General features: G+C 42.2%; 1 protein-coding gene across 1 annotated transcript in view; it reads left to right on the top strand.

Annotated features, from left to right (window-relative positions):
• bmp6 (bone morphogenetic protein 6) overlaps positions 1–23,469 on the top strand; it is a 47,077-nt gene that overhangs the window by 16,872 nt on the left and 6,736 nt on the right. Inside the window, exons 3-5 of the mRNA XM_085363004.1 lie at positions 10,030–10,222; positions 14,718–14,866; positions 15,025–15,222. Of these exons, the coding sequence (XP_085219130.1) occupies positions 10,030–10,222; positions 14,718–14,866; positions 15,025–15,222 (540 nt within the window). The remainder of the gene's footprint in view (positions 1–10,029; positions 10,223–14,717; positions 14,867–15,024; positions 15,223–23,469) is intronic.

The following is a 23,469-nucleotide window of genomic DNA, read 5'->3' as shown; positions in this document are numbered from 1 at the left end:
GTATTTTTACACAACCAAATCACAACAACAGGTGCTTTATATTCTGAGGCAGACCCTACAATAATATATACACAGAAAACTCAACAATCATATGAGCAAGCACTTTGGCGACAGTGGGAAGGAAAAACTCCCTTTAAACAGGAAGAAACCTCCAGCAGAGCCAGGCTCAGGGAGGGGCGGCAATCTGCTGCGACCGGTTGGGGAGAGAGAAGAAAGACAGGTCAAAAGCCATGCTGTGGAAGAGATCCAGAGATTAATAACAAGTATGATTCAATGCAGAGAGGTCTGTTAACACATAGTGAGTGAGAAAGGTGACTAAACTCAGTCTTAAAGGCAGCCAAGACAATAGATAGTCAATAATTGTAAAGCTTTGATATGCTAAGTAGCACAATTCTCTTCTGAGTTCTGTTTGGTATTATTTTCTTCTAAGACTCACAGCTGAAACATATCGTTACTTAAAAAAAATCCCTTAAGACGTGTAGATTCTTACTCAAACCTATTCTCAATAGTTTCATATGTGCCTGGGCCACTCCAGCACTAAATGCATGCCCTGGCTGTCTTCACCCATCTGTCAGCAACACTTAACAGTAATCAGTAAAGACTAATGTGTGAAAATCACTTTACTGATTTCTGTTGGACACACAGAGTAGAGCTGTTGGCTGCTGTTCTCAGTTTGTTAATGGGGCTTGACTGTCTGCAAATCGGCTGGACTCACTGCCTCATACCCTCGCTATGGATGAATGCTGCTGCCTGGCCCTGAATTCGCGCACTGTTGACTTCGGCCACTGCGTGGGTGGGTGGGGGGATATCTGATATTACATGTTAGTGTTGTTACTGCGACACATTAATGCCGCTTCAAGGCTGTTGTTCCTGACCAGTGGTGTTTTTGTGATGTCATAGGACTGCTGTTTGGTGCAGACGACTGGAAAAATACTAAAGTGAGAAGTGCTCACAGCAGGGTCCAAGTGTTGGTGAGCCTGTGGTGAATGAACGGTCGAAACACAGGGCTTTTAAGAGTGGGCTTCTTGTCCCTTGTCAAACCAAAAGCAAATGTCGAGTTCTTATTTTCAGACTTTGTGGACTTATTGTTATTTTTTGAATTTTTATTATTTGTTTGGTTTCAACCACAGGTTTGGTCAGGTTTTTGGAAAAGGTCGAGGTTTGGATTAAAATAGACCCTTTCACAGCTTTGACCATGTGTTAGAAAAGCCTTCTGGCAGAAAGCCCTAAAGGCAGTTTCGTCCAAGTGCGGTCTCTCTCCCCAAGTGGGAAAGCCATTGATGTCACAACAGCATAATTGGCCAGATTCAATTAAATTAAAAGACCTTTTATCATAATATTTTTAATGCATCCATGGATCTGTGTATATCTCAGTGCCTATGCACATATAATTATCTTGCCTGGATGTGTGTGAGCCATTTTTTAAAGGTCTAGGTGTTGTGCTTACATGCATTGGATATAAACTGGCGCTCTTGCCAGTAGCCCTTGGCTGGTCCTGTGGCGCTCAGCGTGTCGGCTTTGATGCAGGGTCAGAGGGGAAGATCAGAACACAGGATGAGTCTCCAAAGACATATACACATGCCCTTGCTCAAAGCTGATGATGTCTCCCGGCGGACCCCTTCATCCATACCTCAACCTCAAAAGCTGCGCTGCCAGCTGCCCGACTACAAAGAGCCAAACTACTCAGCAGAATGCAAAAACAGCTCCTGGTGGCAGCCAAGCATAATGGTAACACCTCAGGCCACTCATGCTGCTTCAGTGTGTGTAAATGTCCTGAAAGCTGCCAGTATTCTTCTGCTGTACCAAAGTCAACAGATGTCTCAATGTTTTATCTTTCCACACTGCACCGGTGCCAAAGGTTAAAGAGTTTGAGGCATAAAATCTGGCTTCAGCCTCTTCAAAAAGACTGGTGTTTACAGCATAAAGATTTCCACTTAATGAGATGTTTTCTTTCTGAATGAAATAGTGGCAATCGCCGAAGAGAAACGTTTCCCGAAAAAGTCAATCTGACAGGCCAAAGCTTTAATTAGATGAGAGCTGGGAGAAATTAATGATAAATAGAAGGCATGGACATATCTGATGTGTCCTCAGAAACCATCAAGTCTGAGAGAAAAACCAGACAGATTATGGGCTGTAATTACATAAACACAGATGGATTCTTCTCATGCCTTGCACATCCAGATCATTTTTTATTGGTTTAGCTGTCCGGAGTCTTTAACAATGTTGACAGGTTCTTGGTGTGCAAAAATTTAAAGGGTCATTTTGAAGGGTGTTTGTGAAAATGTCCACACTTTTTAATCCTCCTTATTCACTCTATCTGTACTTCAGTCTCTATTTCACTCAGATACTTTGTAGCTAATAGAAAATACTCTAGAAAAATTTACTCTAGTTTTGTCATGTTTTACACACCCTTCTGGATGTTTGTGCCCAGCTTAGTTTAACAAGGTTTAACAAGGGGGTTCTCTTCCATGAGAGGAAAAAGGCAAGCATCGTCTGGTACCTGAAACAGGACTACCAAATGACAGCATTGGTTATTTCCTTATGGGATGAAGACTCAAAGTAACTGGGTTGTTTTTTGTTTTTTTTTACACATGTGCATTATGGAACAGGCTTTTCATGAAAAGTTAAATATACAGATGGATGCAAGCAGTAGAAAAGAAACACTTAAAGGTCTGCTATAAGCAGCTGATGTTAGCTAAACTGGGAAATGAAGGAAAATTGGACGTGTTATTAGTCTGCGTAAGGCCCTGTGTGGCTGCTGCTCAGAAAAAAATTAAGCAGTCTTGCATGAATGGAGCTGTGACAGAAAACATCATAGGACTGAGGGTAAAATCGCTCACACAAAGGGTCTCAAATGTTTGAAACTGTGAGGATAAGAAATAAAAATGTTTAAATTGGCACAACGAACCAAATTTCTCTGCCTGTCATCAACATGGTAAAATCTCAGTGAGAGCCTTAATAAAAGATCCCTAAAGACTAGATTATCTGGGTCACAGGTGCTCTGCTCTCAGTAATATTGTAGGACGGGTTATAGCATGCAAGGCTACAACATGGAAAAACTGACGATGCAGTTTTGATTCAGGATGTCTTCCTTAAATATTGTGAATAAGAACTCCTTACGTGCTCGATAACTTTGAGGATAATAGCAGAGTAGAGAGAGAAGGTGGTGGCTGTCTTGCTCGGTGGTTGGAGGACGTGTAGAAGGATGTTGGAGGGATGTGATAGAGGCGGCCGTCAACCAGCTGTCCTTCAGAGGGATTTGCTACGTGGCATTTAGAGTGTGACCGCTGACCACAAACTGGACAGTCCCTATTTTTGTTTCCTTATGTTGAAGAACAGTGCAGTTCTTCAGTCAGTGTTTATACTGTAAATTAGGCATGTATCGTTATCGCAGACAAATATCGATTTTGCATCTGCCGATATTGATCCTTTTTGACCGATATCGGCATATAAGATGATAATTACCCGTCGATGCTGGCTGATATTTATCTGATGTGTCGCATCCATTTTGCCCGAGGTAAATGTTCAAAAAATTAGCTGAAGGGCTAAAAAACAGATCCGTGGTTTAACAGTTGGTGCGTCCATGGTATGGGTCCCATTTCTTTTAGTTCTTAGTTTGCCGTCGTCCCTCTGCTCATGCAGTAGATTTCCTTCTCCTTGTTTATACTTTCTTCTCCTGCTGCTCTCCCTCACGCCTTCAAATGTGGTGTAAGTCCGCAAACGATCACTTTCTTGGCAGATGAATCTTTTTGGTTTTTTTAAAATCTTTGTGATCATCAGTCATTGTCAGATTCAGATTTTCTCGTCATTTATTCGCCTGTTTGTCCACTCGTGCACCCCGGCTGTCTCCCTGCACGATCAGCATCTGGCTCAAACTTTCTCTTGCTAGAATTTCTTTCGACACCTTTTCCTCTTTTTCCTCCTTTGCTTCTTAAAGGGATGCACGCCTTGGTTTATAAAAAGTCGGTCTGTCGGGATAAGGAGTCAGTCTCGCATGAACGGCAGACTTCTTTGGTCTGTTTTTTCAAGGGATGAACTTTTGCTTTCCAAATTTGACTTGGAAGCCTGATTCAACAGCTGTTAATCTGAGTTTTTATGCAATTTGGAGCAAAATTATGTAATGAAAATTATCTTATGTAAGAAAGCATTTCTGATGTAACTTGATTTATTAGCCATTTCAGACAAGTCATAGTCACAAAGCCATTACATAACAATTTATTAGATATATGCTAATAATAGTTTTCAAGTGTAGACTGTGTTTGTGGACCACACGGCTGCGTGTGGAAGTAAGAGATCCCCAGAATCGTGAAGTTGTGGTGCTGTGTGTGTTTATGTGTGTGGGTTGCTGTAATACATACAGCAGTAGGAGCTGGGAGAGCAGCGCCAGATGTTGCGCAGGTGGAAATGAGAGAACAGCTCCCGCCAGAGTGTCCAAGTGAATCTGCAAATCGTCCAACTCACTCTCCTTCTGTCACTGTCTCTCTCGCTTCTTTTCTCATATCACCTCGGACCGTCTCTTTCCTCTTCCCTGTCTTATCTTTGTCCCTTTGGTCTCTACGTATTCCTCTCTCCTACAGCCGAGTCTATCTTTCCCCATCCTCACATAATCTTATCGACGTCTCTCTCCATGTCATCGTGTCATTATAGATCACTTTTTTTGTTCACCGTATCCAATTTAATTTGTTGTTCACAAACGTTTCTTCCTTAAAATGATCCTAAATCCACTCGCCTCTCTTTTATAGCCTCTTCCTGTTTCTTTTCCTTGTTTTCTCAGTTTCTCTGCCTTCTTTCGTTTCCTCTCAAACATTAATTGTTTCAGTCTTTTTCTGCCTAGCAGTCATCATTTGTTCCTCTCTTCTCCCCTTGCTCACTCTTACTGCTCTTTTTGCCCTTCTTGTAACAGATGAATTCCCTGCAGTGTTTTGGTGAATCATCGGCGAAATTCCCCGGGATTGTCAGGCTTTCTGGTTAGCCTTAATTTCCTCTGTGCAAGAATGAAAGAGAAACTTTGTCACTTTATGTTTGTGTTGATTTTCTCAAGAACTGGTGATAAGCGATGGAATGAAAACACAGCGAGGTCACACACCCATGCCTCACTATGAATATTGTAATTATAACTCTTTTCCCATCTTTAGAACCGCTTCGAATAAATTCCTCTGTGAATCACCCAAATCCAAATCCCTTTTCCTTTCTGTGTGTTCCTGTCTCAAAGCCTCGTCATGGTGGATTAGCGCAAAGGTTATGCTGCTTGTGTGAAGGCTTCCCTTTGATTTTAGATGCGAAAGCTCAGTGGATTTCAATCGAATTTCAAGCTGAGAAGGTGGAGAAGCAGCTGGAATGCTACTTAGCTGCTAACACTGTGGCTCCCAGGCTGCTTTGCAAAGGGCTGTGCTGAGACGTGAGGCTGAGTCTGTCTCCATATTTCATGCCTTTAATTGCTTGTCTTCATAAAGACGCTGTTTAAAGCGAGTCCCCTCTCTGAAATTAGCAATGTGATTGATTTGAGCAGGCTCATTATGAGGCTGAGCGAGCTGAGGAGCGCCTCGAGATTCTGTTTGGAAGTGATGAAAATAAATGTGAAAACTGTGAATTTCATCAGAGCCTTCTGAAAATGGTGCATAAGGGTTTTTTCCACCTTAGCAAAAACTGTTTTTTTTCTTTGCCTGGAATGATCGAGACTTCTCCTGTGTGATCGTAGTAAATTTTGTTGGGAGTTTCCAGGAAACGCAAAGAAGTTTACAGTTGAACTCCAGGAAACTGCTTAGTATTGCCATAGACTGTATGTAAAAGATGGAAGTAGCCATCTGAAAGGTAGCTGTGCTGGATTCCAAATGAAGGTCATTTTTTATAAGTAAGGTTATGAGAAAATGACTCTACTGCTAACTTCATTTATTACCTCAGTCAAACACCTGGAGAGTGCGAGCTCTGTGTGGATCTGTGGAGAATTATGTTCATTTTCTAAGAGATTGTCCCAGTTAGCTTGTGATTGACAGTTAGCTGAGATAGAAGAATGTAGTTTCCAGTCAGGTTCAACACATCTTTACAAAACACCACGATGGCTGGAATAGCTGGAATTCCAAAGGCCTATGTCCATCTATTCTATACAGTCTATGGCTAACAGTCTTAGTGCTTCCCTAAAGCTGCTTGTTGGAGCACCATGGCTATGCTGATGAAATGATTTTGTGTCTCTGTGTTTGAAAGAAGGCAGCAGCCTGGTGGAAAAACTGTTAAGCGTAAATAAAGATCTGGGAAATTTCTCACAACTGCCCATAGTTAGCAGCAAACCTGCGTTAACATGGGCACAATAATTTAAATGCCAGCTGATTTAACCAGTAGCCTTAAGCTGTCTTTTTACATGTTATAAATAAATACCAAATATGCAAATGTAGGTTCACTTTTATGATTACACCTTTAAGGGCTGTAGTTCAGCCGTCCATGAGATAATTTGGCTTTGAGCGCAGTTAGACTAGGGCTGTCTTCCACATGCTTTTAATCCTTTGTTTGAGCTCCTGCTGTTTTATTTTATACATTTACCATTTATTTCAGGAAATATAATAAACAGTCACCACATTAAACTCCTCCTGACCTTCTCACCAACCTGCAGTCTATCAGAGAGCTTTCAAGCAAAAAACAGTTAAACGGGGAATATCACATTTCAAGCGATTTGTATTCAAGCTCAGGGGTGTTGAAGCGAGCGTTGTAAAGTCATTTAGGGTGCATGACCTCTGTTTAAGGCGTCCAGACACAAACGCTTTTCTGATCTATCCGCCCTTGAACACAAGAGCAGACCTGTTATCACACATAACGTGTGTGTGTGTGTGTGTGTGTGTGTGTGTGTGTGTGTGTGTGTGTGTGTGTGGGCAGCTTCTGGAATAAGATGATGAAATGGTCACTGTCACATCTGATAAAAGTCGCAGTGATGTGAATAACAGCTTGTTCTCCATAGGTGGTTTCCTTTGCTCCAGTGGAAAGTGTTTGAAGTACAGATCGGCAGACCTCGCACAGACGTAAACTGAGATGCTTCGTTTTATTATAATCTTTTGATTTAAGTCACATCAGCTTGCTTTTTTTTTTTTTTTTGTGAAGCCAGAAAGATACGTCTTCCTTCGTGGTCCTCCTTTTGCTCACTCAAATTCAACATTCATGTAAAAGTTGAAAATGTCCAGAGATGAGGGGAGCTTTGACCTTGCAGGGTGTAGGTACAAGGTGGAGCTGGCACTTCTGGGAGAGTCTGATTAGTTCCAGTGTTCTCACATCAACACAGTTTCTCTTCTGCTATGACTCGAGGAAAATGTGTCATCGGTCCATTTCTGGGTGGATCCCCACATCATAAAAATTACCAGAAGGTTTTAACAAGTCTGGCTCAGGTACAAAACTGTAACTTTCTTACCTAAGATTTGGACTGTAAAAGTATGCAAAATTAATCTTTGACTCTGTTTAAATAAAATCTAACTGACTGATTCATGCTGTGACCAGTGACCACATATTTCAATAAGGGAGGCATACTTTGTCCTTTAGTCCCTCCCATGTCATCTTTGGTCGGTTATCCTGCTGTCACTGTGTAGTTTGGCATATTAACTCGGTAGCTGGTGATCATAAAGAAATATTTAGATCCACGTCTTCAAGGACGCTAAGACCAAAGAAAATAAATCAGAATCAGGTTTATGAGGAAGTCCTTGGAAAATGTTGTCCTCTGTAACAGCGGTCCCCCAACCCCCGGGCTATGGACCGGTACCGGTCCGCGAGAGTTGAGGCTCGGGTGTGAAATTTATGGTTTTCAGGGGTTTTTTTGTTTCTGAGACAAATGACATCCACATATGAGGACATTGGTTTTAAATTTTGATAGAACAGCGGCAATATAATGTCCTCGTAAGTGGATATCAGGCCCTAGTAGAGAAAAATTAAGTATTTTGGTCTAGAAAACCCAAAATGTGATGTCCACATACGTGGACTCCAGGTCCTAGGAAGTAAAAGGTCGGTCCGTGAAAATACTGTCAAACATAAACCGGTCTGTGGTGCAAAAAAGGTTGGGGACTGCTGGTCTATAAGGAGTCCCTGAAGCCAAAACTTGGGAAAAGCCCTGGTTTAAAGGGCAAACGTTTGATCAGATTAAATTAAAGTCTTTGGGAAACATGTTTCTATGTTATAATTAATAAAATTAACTTTTATTCAGCACTCCTATAAATATTTATGCCTTAAATGCTGACTTTAAGTAATTTTTCATGTTATTTTATTGAATTTTAAAATGTTACATTGAATGTAATCTAGTCAAATGTAATTTACTTAATTGTTAAATACTTCATTTATACCAAGTGTATTATCCTTTACCTTTGATTTGATATATTTCAGTAACATTTCCTCATAGAGGTGTTAGTCAGTGTGTGCTGACTTCTGTGTTGGTCCTTTGGTGTTCCCCCTGTTTTGTACAGTCTCAATAACTAAGTTTAATAAGTTAAACTTTGGTACTTTAGCTTTGGTATGATCCAGTTAAAAAGGCAGTTTTCACAGGATTCGATGCAGTCCTGCTTCCACAGGAATTAAAAGAGTAAGTAGCAGCCAGGTGCTGCGAATCGATGCACTCAAATGCATTAACTGATCATCAACTGTGAGAACCTCCATAAAAGCTTTTGTGGTTTTTGCAGTTTGCTGGTTTGGAGCATCAGGTTTGTGTTTGTAAACTTCTGATTTGTCTGAACAATGAACAAATCATTCGTCCTTCCAAAGAGTCCTTCAGGCTGGCGGTGACAAAAGTGCACATCCTGAAATTTTGCAGGAATGAAGCTATTTACATCACACGCCCACACACAACTGAATACAGCCATTGCTCAGCAAAAAGCCATAATTACTCTTTTTATCTCCCCTCTCATCCTCATTGTCATGTTTATAAATTTTCTGCCTTCAGCTGCACATAAATGTATAAATGAGAGCATAAAGGCTCATTGCAGCCCCCTCCATGTTTACTGTATTCCAACAGCGGGTTAGATGTGGTGGCTGTGTTTCTCTGGAGGCGTTTGCTGCACATGTGGGTCAGTTTGGGAGTGAGACCAGTTCAAACTGGAGCGTGAGACTGGCCACGGATCAAGGCAGAGGATGGATCTAAGTCGTGTGAAAACGTGGCCTGTGTTCGATCTCACAGTGGGTGAAAAACTGAGGTGGTAGTATACGTCTGACTGTGGTACCAAGTTGGTCTGCGCTCAGTCGGTGGGGGTGAAAAGTCTGCTGAACCTCGCTGCACTGAGCGGTAACTGCAGATGATGAGAGAGCGTGTGTGTGAGCATGCCTGTGGGGTGTACGAGAGTATTTAAAGTGTGATGGGGTAAGAATAGCGCGTTGATGAGTATAACATCTACTGTTAGTGTTGGCCTGGGTATTTCTATACACAGCCTTCTAATTGTCCTCTTTATTCCTGTCCCCATCTTACTCCCCGTGTCTGTCGACTCTCCGGGTCCTTCGCTGTGGGAGAGAAACCTCCAGCAGAGACGGAAACGATTCCCCGGAGAGCACATTATCATTATGGTGCATATTGCACTTAAAACATAGGAGGGAGAGAATTTTGTTGGTTTTCGTCATTTCACGCTGTCAGAAGTGGTCGCAGAGTGACTCTAAGTTTGCTGCTTTTGGCCTTTTGCTGTGAACTGATGATAACAGGGATTTATTTATAGCAAGTGGAAGCCAAGAAACCTATTAGAGTTTATGTATAAATCACATGTTTGACATACTTTAAAGGCGTGTCTGAAAAGGTTATCCGCTCATCATTCACTACTGCGGGTTTACGATGAAACCCTGTTTGCGGATCTATAATTTGATCCTATTTGTGGAAAATGGATCATGAGCTTGAATCAAGCTGCTGGAAAGAGAGCATATGGGCCAAAAGACATGATTACCATTTGATCCGTAGGAGCCATTTTTTCTGATGAACATTAGCTTCATTTAGCTTTACGTTAATAGCTTTTTTCCTCACCCTGGTTTATATCTCGCCTTGTGTGAGCTATGGTCCTAAAAGCATGCGTATGTGTTTCTAACCCACAGTGGAGTACGACAGGGAGCTCTCACCGCACAGGCGTCACCACAAGGAGTTCAAGTTCAACCTCTCGCAGATCCCAGAGGGCGAGGCCATCACCGCCGCCGAGTTTCGCCTCTACAAGGAGTGCGTGAGTCGTGCTTTCCGCAACGACACCTTCCTGCTGAAAGTCTACCAGGTGGTCAAGGAGCACCCTGACAGGTAGCATATAAACTTTTACAGAGTTTCCAACGTCTATGCTGAAGTCCGATTCACTGTTAGATTTTCTCTTGATTGTCTCATCTGTGTTTGTGCAAAACTATAAAAGTATTTTTATACTAACTTGGGAAAAACAAAAAGAAGTAATAAGTTAATAGTCTCAGAATTGTGCATACCACACTATATCTTAAATATGGGAGTTTTGGTTTTCTTGCATACTCTTTTATTCACATTTCTTAAAATGTACTTGAATAAATAATAATCATTTACTGGTTTTCAGTTGTATGATTTTTTTTTTATCTGTGCTAAATGTGCACGATCTTGGCTCGAGCACTTTACATCCGTCTCACTTACAGTGAGATCACAGCAGAGCAGATATCTGTAACTTATGTGTGGGTTTGATTTGGGGGTCATAAAATTACTCACCTCCACCTCTCTGGCTGAAGCTGAGAATATTTGATTATTACCAAATCTGTGGAGCACAAATAGTAGTTGAATTTATGAAAAATACTGAAGATAACACAGTGTGACAGACATAAAATAGTGTTTTTGCACAAACAAGGTCATTTCCAAAGAGCCATTAGCTAAAAACTTGGCATATCTCAGCATGGTGTGCAGTGTGTCCTTAGAAACATTTGCAGAAATCTACAGCAGATGAACAGTATCTGAACCTCATGTCCTTGAGAAACGGGGAAAAAAAATCCAGAAAAGACATGAGACAGGATCTGAAGCCTTATCAGAAATAGTCTCAGTTGTTAAGAAGCCATTCTTAAGGAAGGGAAACAGAAAGAAAATGGTTTTGTATGCCAAAGTATGCAAGAACTGGACTGAAAATCAGTGACAACATGTCTGATGGAGTGAAGAAGCCAAATTATCAGTATGTGAGGAAGCCCAGGAGAGAGGTACAAAAGTGAGTGTCTACAACCGTCTGAAAAACAGGGTGGAGGCTGTGTCATGGTTTGGAGCTGCAACTTAGCCAGTGGTGTTGGAGATCTTGTCAAAGTTGATGTAATTACGAACGCAGAAAAATACCATCAGACTTTAATCCACCACGCAATGCTATTGGAAAGCATCTGACATCTCGGCAGAGAACAGAACAAAAGTCAGCCAACATCCAAAGAAGAGTTTGAATGTCCTTGAAGATGCCTGGAGAACCATTCCTGAAGACTACTTAAAGCAATGACGAGGAAGCTGCCGTGGAGAATTCAGGCTGTTGAAGAATAAAGAAGTTCATACCAAATTCTGACTTTCAAGATCGAATTGTACAAACTCTGTTGTTGTACAAGCTAACTGGATACTGTATTTCCATGTTTGTTTGCATGTTTCACTAACTCGATGCGCAGCAAAATATTAAGAAATGAGGTTCAGCTCAAGGCTTTTGTGCAACAATGTATTGGGACTGAGCTACTAAACTTTCCTTTAATTATTTGGGTTTCAGCAGCTCTTAGCTGTGAAACACGTGCACGTCGATGGCCCTGCAGGTAGGTTCCTGTAGGCTCCAAAAGCATTCACATTCACATTTTCTGGATATCGAGGTGTAAAAACGTCTTTCCTTCTCCCCGTGCGTTGCACATACTTTTGGCAGCTGCTGTGTTTATCATGTAAAATCAAGCATTACAGAAATAGCACAACTTCAAAATCCTCACCAGAAAAAGCACGGCTAATGCATGCTAAACATTTACTGTACTGCAGGGCTAGATAAACAGAGTTTCTGAATGACATTTGTGTTTTATCAAGCCCGCCCGCCGTCGACCAGCACAAACATGGAGAGAATGTCTGATATCTGTTTTTAGCCTTACATAGCTCGATATATTTAGTCTATCAGTGAATACACGCCGAAGGAACTCTCTCCTTAAAAAGCCATTGATGAATGACAAACTGTTACACTTGATTAATTCTTTTGTGTTAAATAAAACCAATTCAGTCTGTCAGAGGATTCACACACAGTACATTTATTTTCTCCTTTGTCCCTACAGCGGCTGGTTTGTGCTCTCGCTTTCTCTTCTTGTTATCAGATGGAGAAAATAAACTGCATGCATAATAACGCCTTGTAACTGCAGTTTTACATTATTCGATCTAATCAGTGCAGATGTCATCTGAGGTATTGTCACATACATGAGAAAAAACATTACTGTTTTTTCCCCGTTTTGCAAAACCGTCCCTTCATAATCAGCGGGAAGCCCGTTAACTTTCTCGTGCTCCTCCTTCCCATAAAACCTGACTCGTGCTCTGACTCCGAGCTGTAATGATAGAGCGCTTAATTAGCCTGACACCCGGCTGAGGAATGCGACAGATTACAATGCAAAAAAAAAAGGTGGCCGTCCTGACTTTGTGTTGAGTAAAGACAAAGACTGTCCTGTACCCGCTCAGGAGAGTTAGTCCTTACAATCTCTGTCTTTTCCTCCAGATGTCTGACTCACGTATCGTTTTTAAGGTCTTACAAATATGCCATTGCACCAGTTTCAAAGACGAAAGCATGTGAAATAACCAGGCCAGCTGCGAGTCACACTTTCCTACCTTGGATAACAATTTTATGAGTCACTGACAAGACTCATAAAGGGGATTTATGGTACAAAGAAACACGACTTTGACTCTTGACCTTATTATTCCAGTTCATTTAAAGCAGCCAGTCAATAACACATTCGTACAGTAGACCGTCACCCTGCAGGTGTCTCTCTCACCGACTCCCTGCTGTTCTCTGTCACGCGAGCGTTACGTGACAATGATGCAGAAACACAAGTGCACCTGGGACAAATGTGCAAACTCAGCAGGAGGGTGGAGTACCATATGCGTGTAGGAAAACAGGGTGTAGGTGCTCATACGGAAGCCGTCAGAAACACTCATTAATGAGCAATAAAGAGAGGCTGCTGAAGCATGACTGCAGGGACATTCTCTGAACACCTGGATGATTGCGAGGCTTTGATGTGTCTCGTGGAGGAGTGTCTGACAGGACCGCCGCAGTGTTATTACTGCTGTAATGGGACGGTGGGAGGACAGAGGCCTCTTATCATTCACACTCTGTCTTTTCCTTACATCTGTCACTATTTTTTACCTCCCTCCTCTTTTGACACATTTGAAGCCTGATTCGATGAACTCACTTTTTGTTATTTTTTTGTAAATGATATTAACATGCATGTAGCCTGATATCATACTTTTAATTCCTTCCTGTTCGTAGTCCCTCAGAGATGTAGACTTTAAGGTCAGATCTACGCTAGAGTAGAATACAGTATCCCAGCATTTTTTGTTAAGTGCCGCTATCCATCTTCCTGTCATTTTGTTATGATACTCTTACCTCGATAGAAACCAAGAGCTTCTGCGTCTTTGGTTTCTTAAAGCGGTAGATCTGACCTTTCTAGCGTTGCGTGATCTCAGTGATGCTCTTTGTGCCCCTGTTTTATACATAAGACTGAATGCAGTAAACCAAACGTATATAATGTCATTTCTGTTGAGGACATCAAAGAGGGAGAGCCACACAGCAGCAAGTTTTACTGAGTCAGAATTTATTAATCATGAATCGAAAAGGCAAAAATGTAAAGCTGCATGGACCCAAAATGATCTGCTGCCGGTGAAAAGCAGCACAGCGTACTCCTTAAGCGTAATTTAGACTTCTGCGGGAAATCTATGTCGTGACTTACGACGTAACTGGAAACTCCTTCTTAACCTCACATTATAGCTTTCCACATTCAGTCGTTGTGGGCTGCGTCAAACAGATGTGTCGTTACATTTCTTGGGGGGTGGACGTCAAGTTACCTGGAAGCATAGTTCAGGCATTAGGTCCATCATAGCACTTTTAGCAGTGCAGTATAATATCTAATAGCAGCTTGTATTTAATTGACTTAATACAGATGAGGACAAAATTATTTGTGTAGTTTATTTCTATTTGAACAATGACAGAATTATTTCAGTAATAGCATAAATTACCAGGCTCAGTATCATTGCCCCCCTGAAAACTGGTGTTCTTGTTGACTTTTATAAAGGACAAACCTCTGCTATGCAATGATGTGCTTTAACCTTGTAATGGTCAAAGATTGGAAAATCACATTAAAACACTCTATCTTCCAATTTACACACAGTATAAAAACCTCAGCAGCAGTTTGAGCTGTCACCTGAGAAAGCATCTTACCACCACAAACAAAAGATGTGAGTTTAGTATTAAGTTATCAAATGTGAAGAACTGGAATGAGAAAAATCATCAAGACACTGAAAGAGAGCCACACAGTGCAGAACAAGCCTGTCAGAGGTAGGAAGGGAAATATTTCAAAGACTCTGGGAAGAAAACTAGTGAGAATTATATCTAAAGAGCCCAGAATAACTGCCAAGACATGAGTGGAGAAAGATTATGCAAACTGGAAGCACGTTCTTTGGTCAGATGAGATGACTACAACCATTTTTAATACCGTTCCAGTACATCCATGTACAAATGCCAGTATTGGCACAAGTATTACTAATGTTTCGTGTAATAAGTTTCTTCTGGTGTTTGTTTGCCATTATGTCACAGAGAGGCAGATCTGTTCCTGCTGGAGTCTCGCAGGCTGTGGGCAGCTGAGGAGGGCTGGCTGGAGTTTGACATCACTGCCACTAGTAACCTGTGGGTGATGAGTCCCGCACACAACCTGGGTCTGCAGATCAGTGTGGAGACCAGCAGCGGTGAGGGATCCAATTGCACATCTCTTTTGTAATACAAAGCCATAGTTGGAGCAGTTAAAATGCATCACTTTCTCTCAGCAAAGTAAAGGTCAGCAGTCATTGCTGGAAGTTTTTGATCTTCTGTGGTTCGTACTTACTGTGATCTTTTTTTTAAACAGGACAGAGCGTCAGCTCCAAGGAGGCGGGGCTCGTAGGACGCGACGGTGCACTGGATAAGCAGCCTTTCATGGTGGCCTTCTTTAAAGTCAGTGAAGTGCACATCCGCACCGTCCGCTCCGCTAGTGGGAGACGGCGCCAGCCACACCGCAATCGATCCGCACAACCGCCAGAGGGATCTAGAGGGCCGGGCCCAGCAGGTCAGTCTGCAAGAACGCTGAACCTTAACTGACCTCATTACGCAGTGAAGTCGTGAATGCAATCACACTCAAAAGTAACATAATAGCAAAAATGATCTACATCCACTGATGTCACCGACGTCCAGCCCGTAGAGAACGGCGGATGGGTAGCATGTGTTTGAAATCTGGTTTTATTATCCCTCTTTGAAATTCTTGATAGATTAGACCCGACGTTTGCCGGATCTCTTTAATCAGTGCCGATCAGATGAGAATTGTAGCCCTTTTTTTTTTCTTTGTATGGTTAAGGTACTGCAGTTTTTTCCCAATACATGTCTTTTGAGCAGGGAATATAGTTATTTGTTATATTGGTTATACACCGTTTCTGCTCTGAGGAGTGACTTAAGTGCATGGTAGCAGGGAGAGAGTCCATGAGGAAGAACCTTGGGCTCAAATATTAAAGAACAGGCCATGTGAATGATGATAAGATGACTTTAAACTGACACACCTCTGGTGCATCTGTAAACTGTGTAGTAAGTCTTGCTAGAGATTTACAATGTGACACGATCTCACAGAATTGTGAGCTACTGAATATTCAGTGAATTAAGGCGCAGGCGGTGAATCCATCTTGACAGGTGACCTCATCCTCCGGACCTCCTCATTAGCCCTGCTTGCTTCTCTTCCTACTCAACAGATGATGTAATGTGAAGGTATGAGCCTGATGTTATGAGTCTCACAAGCTTTTCAAATTAAATCAACCCATAATCCGCCTGCTGTGTGATTCTGGACCTTTATAGTGCTTAAAGCTAAGCTGCTCCTGTGAGGCTTCATTGTGTGACTGTTGCAGTATGTAAAGGTAGTCCTCAGTCAGCTTGCTGTTGATACTGGTCTTATCCTCGCCAAGTTACGCGCACAAACCTTTAGATGTACGTGAATCCAGTGCATCTGCTTTCTGCACTCGTTGTTGGACTTTAAATGATGAGCCATAGTAAGCCTAAGTGTGCTTCCAGGGGCTGCGAGTATCTAAGCACAGAGTGATGCCAACTAAAGCTAACGATCAGACCAAAGAGGTTAGAGGATGTGCCACAGTAACCCAAATCTTGGCTATAACTGGCTTATCTTTGGTCCTCTTGTCTAATCACAGCTCTTGTCTGCACTCACATAGAGCTGCAAATCCTCCCATCCTGACTGGCTACTTAGGTAGCGATTTACCTTTGCTTTGCTTTCTTTTGCTCCCTGCTTAATGGCTCTAACATCTGTACGGTACGCAGAAGCATTTCCAGGACAGGTTTGCTCTCATCGCTACTCCCTGCAAAACCCTCTGCTGAGATTTGTTGGCTCGATCTTCTGTTTGCTCAGAGCATCTGCTGCGACTTTCTCAGTAGGTTACGCGGCACTGCTGTTAACACCAGAGGTTGTATGTTAAATTCCTGCAGGGCTTTTTCTTAGTAATTGCATTAGATGAAAGCTTTGGCTGACACGACACAGAACAAAGACTCATCATTTGTTATGCTACGGGACAGTTAGATCTCACCACATGTTCAGTTTTGGCTCCAGACCTGTATTCTCCACCGCCCAGCTGTCACCTTTGGCTCGAGACGTCCAAAGACTTTAAGGCAGGATGTCGTAAAGACAAAGTTATTCTGGGGTACACAGCGTGGATTTCAAAGCCTGCTCCCTTTCAGTATAAAGCTTTTTGTGTCCCCTTCTGCATCGGGAGGATGAAAAACTTTCCACGGAGCGAGTCTGCTGAAAAAAGTGCTCTAACAACGACAATCTGTTAAATATGCGTCCTGGAGGATTGGACTTTACATAACCCAAAACATCAAGACCTCTCCGCCTCGCCACTCGGGACGACTGGGAGTGTAAATATTTAGATCCTACACAGGAAGCAGGGAGGCCCCCCTCGCGACAGCCGTGTGTCCGTGGCCAGCAAGAGGACTGCAGGGATTGGACGGGATGGGAGGATCCGCGAGGAATTCAGGAGGGCATATGGTTTCAATACCGCATCACTCACTTCAGAGACGGGGAGGAGGCCGCGATGGATGGGGAGAGCATCCGTCTTGTGGAGCGCTCATGGGGAGAAACAAAATGTGGATGCTGTCCCCCAGTTTCTGTTTGGCCGGGAATTCACCCTCACGGATATTTTTCCAAAGAAGCGGGAGATCTAAGAGCGAGCGGCAGCAACGTGTTTGTTTCGAATGTGTTCAGTAGCGTCCACATAGAGGCTTTTTAAACTAATTCAGCAAGTGTGTTTTCTAAAAATAACCTCCCAAAGTGTAGCCCCTGATGTGTGAGGTCAACCTGATTCCACTGCCTCATGTTTTTAATCCCAAAGTAATCCCTGACATCATCAGACCCATTTTTAATTTAATACATTTTTGTCAATTTTGATTTGGTCTTCATGAATTTGGCCTTGCTGCACCTCAATTCGCCACAAATGACTCTCGTGCCTTGCTCGGTCTGCTAGGGCTATAAAGCAACCTTTAAACCAGGACAACTTTATTTTCCCAGCTCTAATCCCTGTGAGGTTTTGGACCTTGTTATTTTCTCATTTGCACCATTTTAGCGAGCTGGGTTTAAATCGACATCTGATATTAAATATCTTCCAGATGACAAAAGAGGCCAGAATCGGCCAAAAAAATTTCTGCAGCAATAGTTTTGAGATTATGGTGTAATTCTAAGTGTAACAAATCATCTTTGTTTTCCACATTTTGCTCCTGAAAGCGCGCGCACACACACACGCACACACACGCACACAGCTTTCAGACCAGCCACTTTTATCCCAGTGTTTTTGTTTTTCCTGTTCTTCCTGTTTAGTGGGGTAAATCTCTTTTTTTTTAAAGTTTCGCCTTAGATTCTGAGGCGTGCGGGGAAGACCGGGAATATCTTTTACAACAGCCGTGATATTTCCACCCACTCTGGGTGTGTCTGATGTGTGCACAGTGGAAAACGCTGGTGTGTATGTTGCCAAAAGAACAATACAACACCTTTAAAGGTAATTTGGGGTTTTGTGGGCGAGGAAGGGCTGGGGAGGTAATGGGAGTCGGGCTGGGCCTTGGCTGTGGGGGAAGTTAACAACCATCCGGGGTGGGAATATCACGTCCCGGCACAGCACCAGCGGCCTGTAATTAGGCCTAGCTAGTCATTAGTTGCACAGCTAAAAGACTGACCAAGCTAACAGTATTGCTTAAAGAATTATAATAACACGGCGCTCAGCCAGCTGTGTTTTTTCATCTGTCGCTCTTCTCCTCCCTCCTCCTCCTCCTCTTCGTTCTCCTCACTCCTTCACCACCCGACCTCCTTTTGTTTACCGTTGGCGTAATTAGACATGGCGGAGCTCCCTCGCAGGGTTTAATAACCTCTGTGATGAAAGACAGGAAGAAAGATAAACTTGAGTAGTAGTGGCTGCAGGGAGGGGGAGGAACGTCAGAGGCAACAGTGACATTCTCCTTTCATGTCTTCACAACTTTTGGGACACGCTCCTTCCTCCTTCAGGGTGAAGGATTTTATTTTGAACACTGGGACTGAGTTTTCCATCACCACCACCACCACTGCCACCACCTCTATGGGAATTTATGTAATTGCTACTGTAAAACCTGCTATTTTTTTCTCGCTTTGGAATTAAGAAATAGCTGGAGTAAACCATAGGCTGTAGGTGGAGCGGCTTGAAAAGCTTTGGCTTGGGTTTCTGTGACTCTTTTTATGTCACTGAAACACTGAATCCGAGCTGTGCAGTTATAACATCTGAACTGGCACCATAAGATCCTCGTGTTTTTGGAACAACCGGAGATAAATATAATTTACAGGCTTTTCCAGAGTTTGAGGTTCAAAGAGTGGCGAGGAAGGGTTAAAGTGAAGTCATACAGTACATTAAAAGTCTCAGTGTTAAAGAGCCACAGTGCTTATGTTCAGTAAGGAGCAGTGTTTCCCCTGCTATTCAATAGACAGGGTGGGAACCGGCAGTAGGAGCCCCACCCTGATGAATTCAATGTGAATCGGTTTTAGTGCAGAGTTTTACTATCACGCGGTCAAATGGATGTTTGTCTACTCGCAGAGAAACATTTCCAGGTTAAACACTGTTAGGTAAGCTGCCGTAACACAGCGGCGGAGCTCTGTGCTACAGTGTCCGTTTACATTGCCATCTCAGTAGAGGAAATCCTGCTTTTTTTCTCCCTGTTATTTTCAAATATTTGGTCCTGAATGTAGTTCAAGAAGGTGAAAGTGGAGTTCATGGTTTGGGTCTTAAAATCCTCTGAAGTCATGTTGAAAGGACAAAGATATTTACTTTGAATAGCAAGCGATATCTGAGGTGATTTTTCCATAATTAACCGCCATGTCTACACCTCCCCCTCACTAAAAATCAGTCATTTATGAATTATGTGTTACTACTGAATGCAAGACATATTCTTATAGTGTACAAATTATTTATTAATGCAATTTACATGATCTCAGTCTTACTGTTTACTCTTGTTTAGCTTGTCTCATTTGTTTTCTTTTTTAGTTTCTTTGGGTTTTTTTTTATCACTGTTGTGTATGTGAATTTTTGCAATATCTCAAAGTATAAGGGCTACCCTATGTGCATGTGGCACTTTTACTGGGACTATGTTGTTTATTTATTGCATACTGCACTTTTTTATTCTTATCCTGCTGCTCAGACTCAATAATTGTCTTGTGGGGTCAGTAAAGTTTCATTAAAGATAATCTATCCACCTATCGGTCTATCTAGTCCAGGGATTTCACGGCTGTTTTTACTGTACCACTAGAATTCAAAATATCCACATTACAGCCCTATGTAACTCAAATCTTCTATGTCAGATAGTTGCTGTGGCTTGTGCTATGACATAGTTCTGATTGTAGTTATTATTATGTTTCAAAGATCACGGTTATCATCGAAACGCTTTGCCACCTCCAACTTAATTTGTGAAAGACAGCTGTGACATGTACATGTGTAATGCAGGCTGTAAGTGCACTGTGTCTCAGAGTTTAGGTCCATAATTTTGTCAAAGGGCCAAGAGAAGTTACAAACACCAAAATACCTCTTTTTAAACTTGCAGTCATGATATTGAGTGCACTCGTTAGCTTTTCTTGCAGAGATCTTCATATTAGCCTGTTTAGCATAAAAGCTAACCTGTTTAGCCTAGCACTACCTTTGGATAAACAGACTTCACCTTACACATCAAACTTTTAGCCTTTCAACAGGGCCAGGCTAGCTTTTTCCCCGTTTCCAGTGTTCATGCTAAGCTAAGTTAACCAGCGTAGCTTAGCATCTCCATATTATGTGGAGGAAAGCTTCTAAATGATTGTATTTTTACAGTATTTTAGTTAAACCGACTACTTTAATGTCAAACTCTACAGTAGCACTCACACACACTCTAAGGCTTTTAATTAATACAGCAAGTATAACACGTTGAGTCAGTTTTTGTCTCTTCTCACCTCTGCTCTCTGTCAAGGAAAGGAAAAAGAAATGAATGGAAGCCTCATGGGAGCCGGAGCTCAGTGGTAGCTGTGTGGCATTAAATTTTTACAGGCAGGAAGGGGAGATGTGGTTTATGGGCACCACAAATCTGGGCCTTTACACTCAATGAAAGCCCGCAGTAAATATCAGCTTTATTCCTCTTAAAAAGCCCCACAGACTGTAAATGTTTGATGGCTTTGAAGACCGAGGGGGAAAAGGAGTTGTGCGGAGATGAGTGAGAAAGAGGGAAAAAGAAGCATGTCGCTAAATATGATACTCTGAACTGCACAGCAAAGCCACACTTATTTACTTATGATTTACTGAACCTTTGACCTGCCTGTCTGACTGCATATTATGTTTATCTAGCTAATTGGTGGCACATTAGATCATTCTAGCAAGCAAAAGTATATAGACTTCAATCTTTTTAACCCTCAAGGTCATATTTACAGTCACCTTAGAGAGCAGTGAATAAAATGAGATTATCAAACTTTAGACATCACTAGACTGGTTGATTGTGCGAAGGCCTCTCATGCTGTGTGGAGGGGGCAGGCGGGCTACATTCACCCTCCACCCTGAGCTGTGATTTGACCCAAAGCTGAATGTCACGCATCATAAACTCGACCTGGATGAGGAAGTAGGGGGGTCTCTATGAGAGGTTGTGTAATAACAAGGGTGCGTGTGTACTTAGAAACAGTGCGTTTTTCACTATTTAAAGTATTGCATATGCTACACTATTTGCAGAAATGCCTTAAGTAGTACACAAATATATTCCAGTATGCATTGGTATGTTTCTGTATATTAACCCTGAGACCTCTGCCATCCTGCAGTACTGCAGGGTAGCAGTTCAGCTCAGAGGTGTGTCGTTTTCTCTTTCTATAAACATCACCTCAGCTTTGTATCAGGTCAGCCAAGTTTCATAGCCAATCAGATTTCTTCTTTCAATGGTACTCTTCCATTATCCTTGGCTGTTTCCTGTATATAAACACTGTACACTGTGCTGTGACCGATTCTCAGTTAAAAAGGTATTGGTATTGTCCATGTACAGTTCTAACTAGTTCAGTTTGAAGGCAGGATGGATGCGTGCAAGCCTGCACACACAGTTTCACACGGAGCCAAACGTGCATGCCTGAATGCTGAGAAAAACATTTGCACATATGCAGAGGTACACAGAGACACACGCGCACATGGAGATGTACCATTGACTGCACAGACATGTAAACTTATAACTTATTTCCACATTAGCAGACATGCCGCGAGCTGCCCTTCCTACTGGAAAGGAAGGAAGCCTAAACGAGGGAAACACCTGACTGCATCCTGACTGACCGTTACACATGACCCTTTGACCTCACTATGCCGCTGACTGTCATGGCCAGTGGTACCTTTTGTTTCTTCTCACAGAGTGAACTCGTCTAGTCAGATGAAATATTCATCGAATTTCCAGCCTTGTTTCCAAAAAAGTTGCAAAGCTGTGAAAAGATTGATGAAAACCATTTTATACCTTTGTGCAGTACAAATACTTCTAAAGCTTTGAGTGTTGTATGCTAATTTTGATTTTGATGCCAGTAACATGTTTTTATAAAAAGTTGGAAAGAAGGCACACAGAGACTGGAAAAGTTGTGCAAAAAAACCACCTGGTGGAACACGTCTCAGGACTAATTAGGCTGATTAGTAACATGATTGGGCTTAAAACGAGCATTCCAGTGAGGCTGATAAATTATGGAGGAAAGATGAGGAGAGATTCACCGGTCTGTGAGAGACTGTGTGGATAAATAGTTGAACAGTTTCCAACATCAAACTGTGGTGCATTCAGTCATTAGAAAGATCCCACAGGTGGCGCTGTGAAGAACCAGCTTTGATGTTTTATGCGTCCAAGTTCATGTAAGATGAGGTGAATCATAGACACAGTTTCCTCTGAGCTGAATAGGAGAGGGGAGGCAGATAGTTTGGAGATGCATCTTGTGACGACTCTGTTAGCACTGATCGGGAGCAACATATGTTGCCATCCAGACGTGCTGTCACAGAAAGTCTGATGACAAAAGAGTGAGAGCAAACAACAATTTTCCTTTCATTCCCCAAACATTTACATAGTGCTGATAAGAAGAAGACTATCACCCCAATAGAGCTCTTTGCTCTCACACTGCTGGCTTCTTTATTCATGCTGCCATAGGCTTAGGTTGCTGTTTCATCCTGTTAAAAGGGAGTTTTTCCTTCCCACTGTCACCAAGTGCTAGATCAAAGAAGGCCACCTGATCGTTAGGCTTTATCTGTGTTATTGTAGGTCTTTACCTTACAGCTTCATGCACCTAGAGGTGACTGTTGTTGTGATTTGGCGTTATAAAAATAAAATTGAATTAAATTGAAGAGGTGACGGAGCACAGTCCAGATGTTTTTTCAAACGTGGAGCTTGTGTTTTTCAAGATCATCTCTTCCTACCTTTGTGTCATCTTCATACTATTTCAGTTAAATATAGGGAAGCAATTATGTCTTGACACAGTGTCTCAAAAATAGTGCCTTGGATTACTCTTGATTTGCCTTTTACTTCTTAGAAATACCCATCATAGGTATGTCTTTCTTGTTATTGCAGTTATTTTGGTGCCGTTTGGTAGATGTCCTTATATAAAGTACAACTGCACATTTATGGTACAGTTGGTAGAAACATGAAGACTAAACACAGGCAGTGCCAGGCCTCACATGCGTCTCTCTCTGTCACCTCATCTTTATGGTCTGCGATGAATCCAAGCAGGAAACCCAGCTTTGCTCTTCCTCTCCCTGTCTGTGTCTCTTTTTGTATTTGAGATGAGGCCAGCTAAAAC

Source organism: Diplotaxodon limnothrissa, linkage group LG9 (assembly GCF_057381915.1).
Source record: "Diplotaxodon limnothrissa isolate DT_005_m linkage group LG9, D_limnothrissa_male_GT1.1, whole genome shotgun sequence".
In the NCBI taxonomy this organism is placed as follows: domain Eukaryota; kingdom Metazoa; phylum Chordata; class Actinopteri; order Cichliformes; family Cichlidae; genus Diplotaxodon; species Diplotaxodon limnothrissa.
This window is presented reverse-complemented; position numbering and strand designations above follow the sequence as displayed.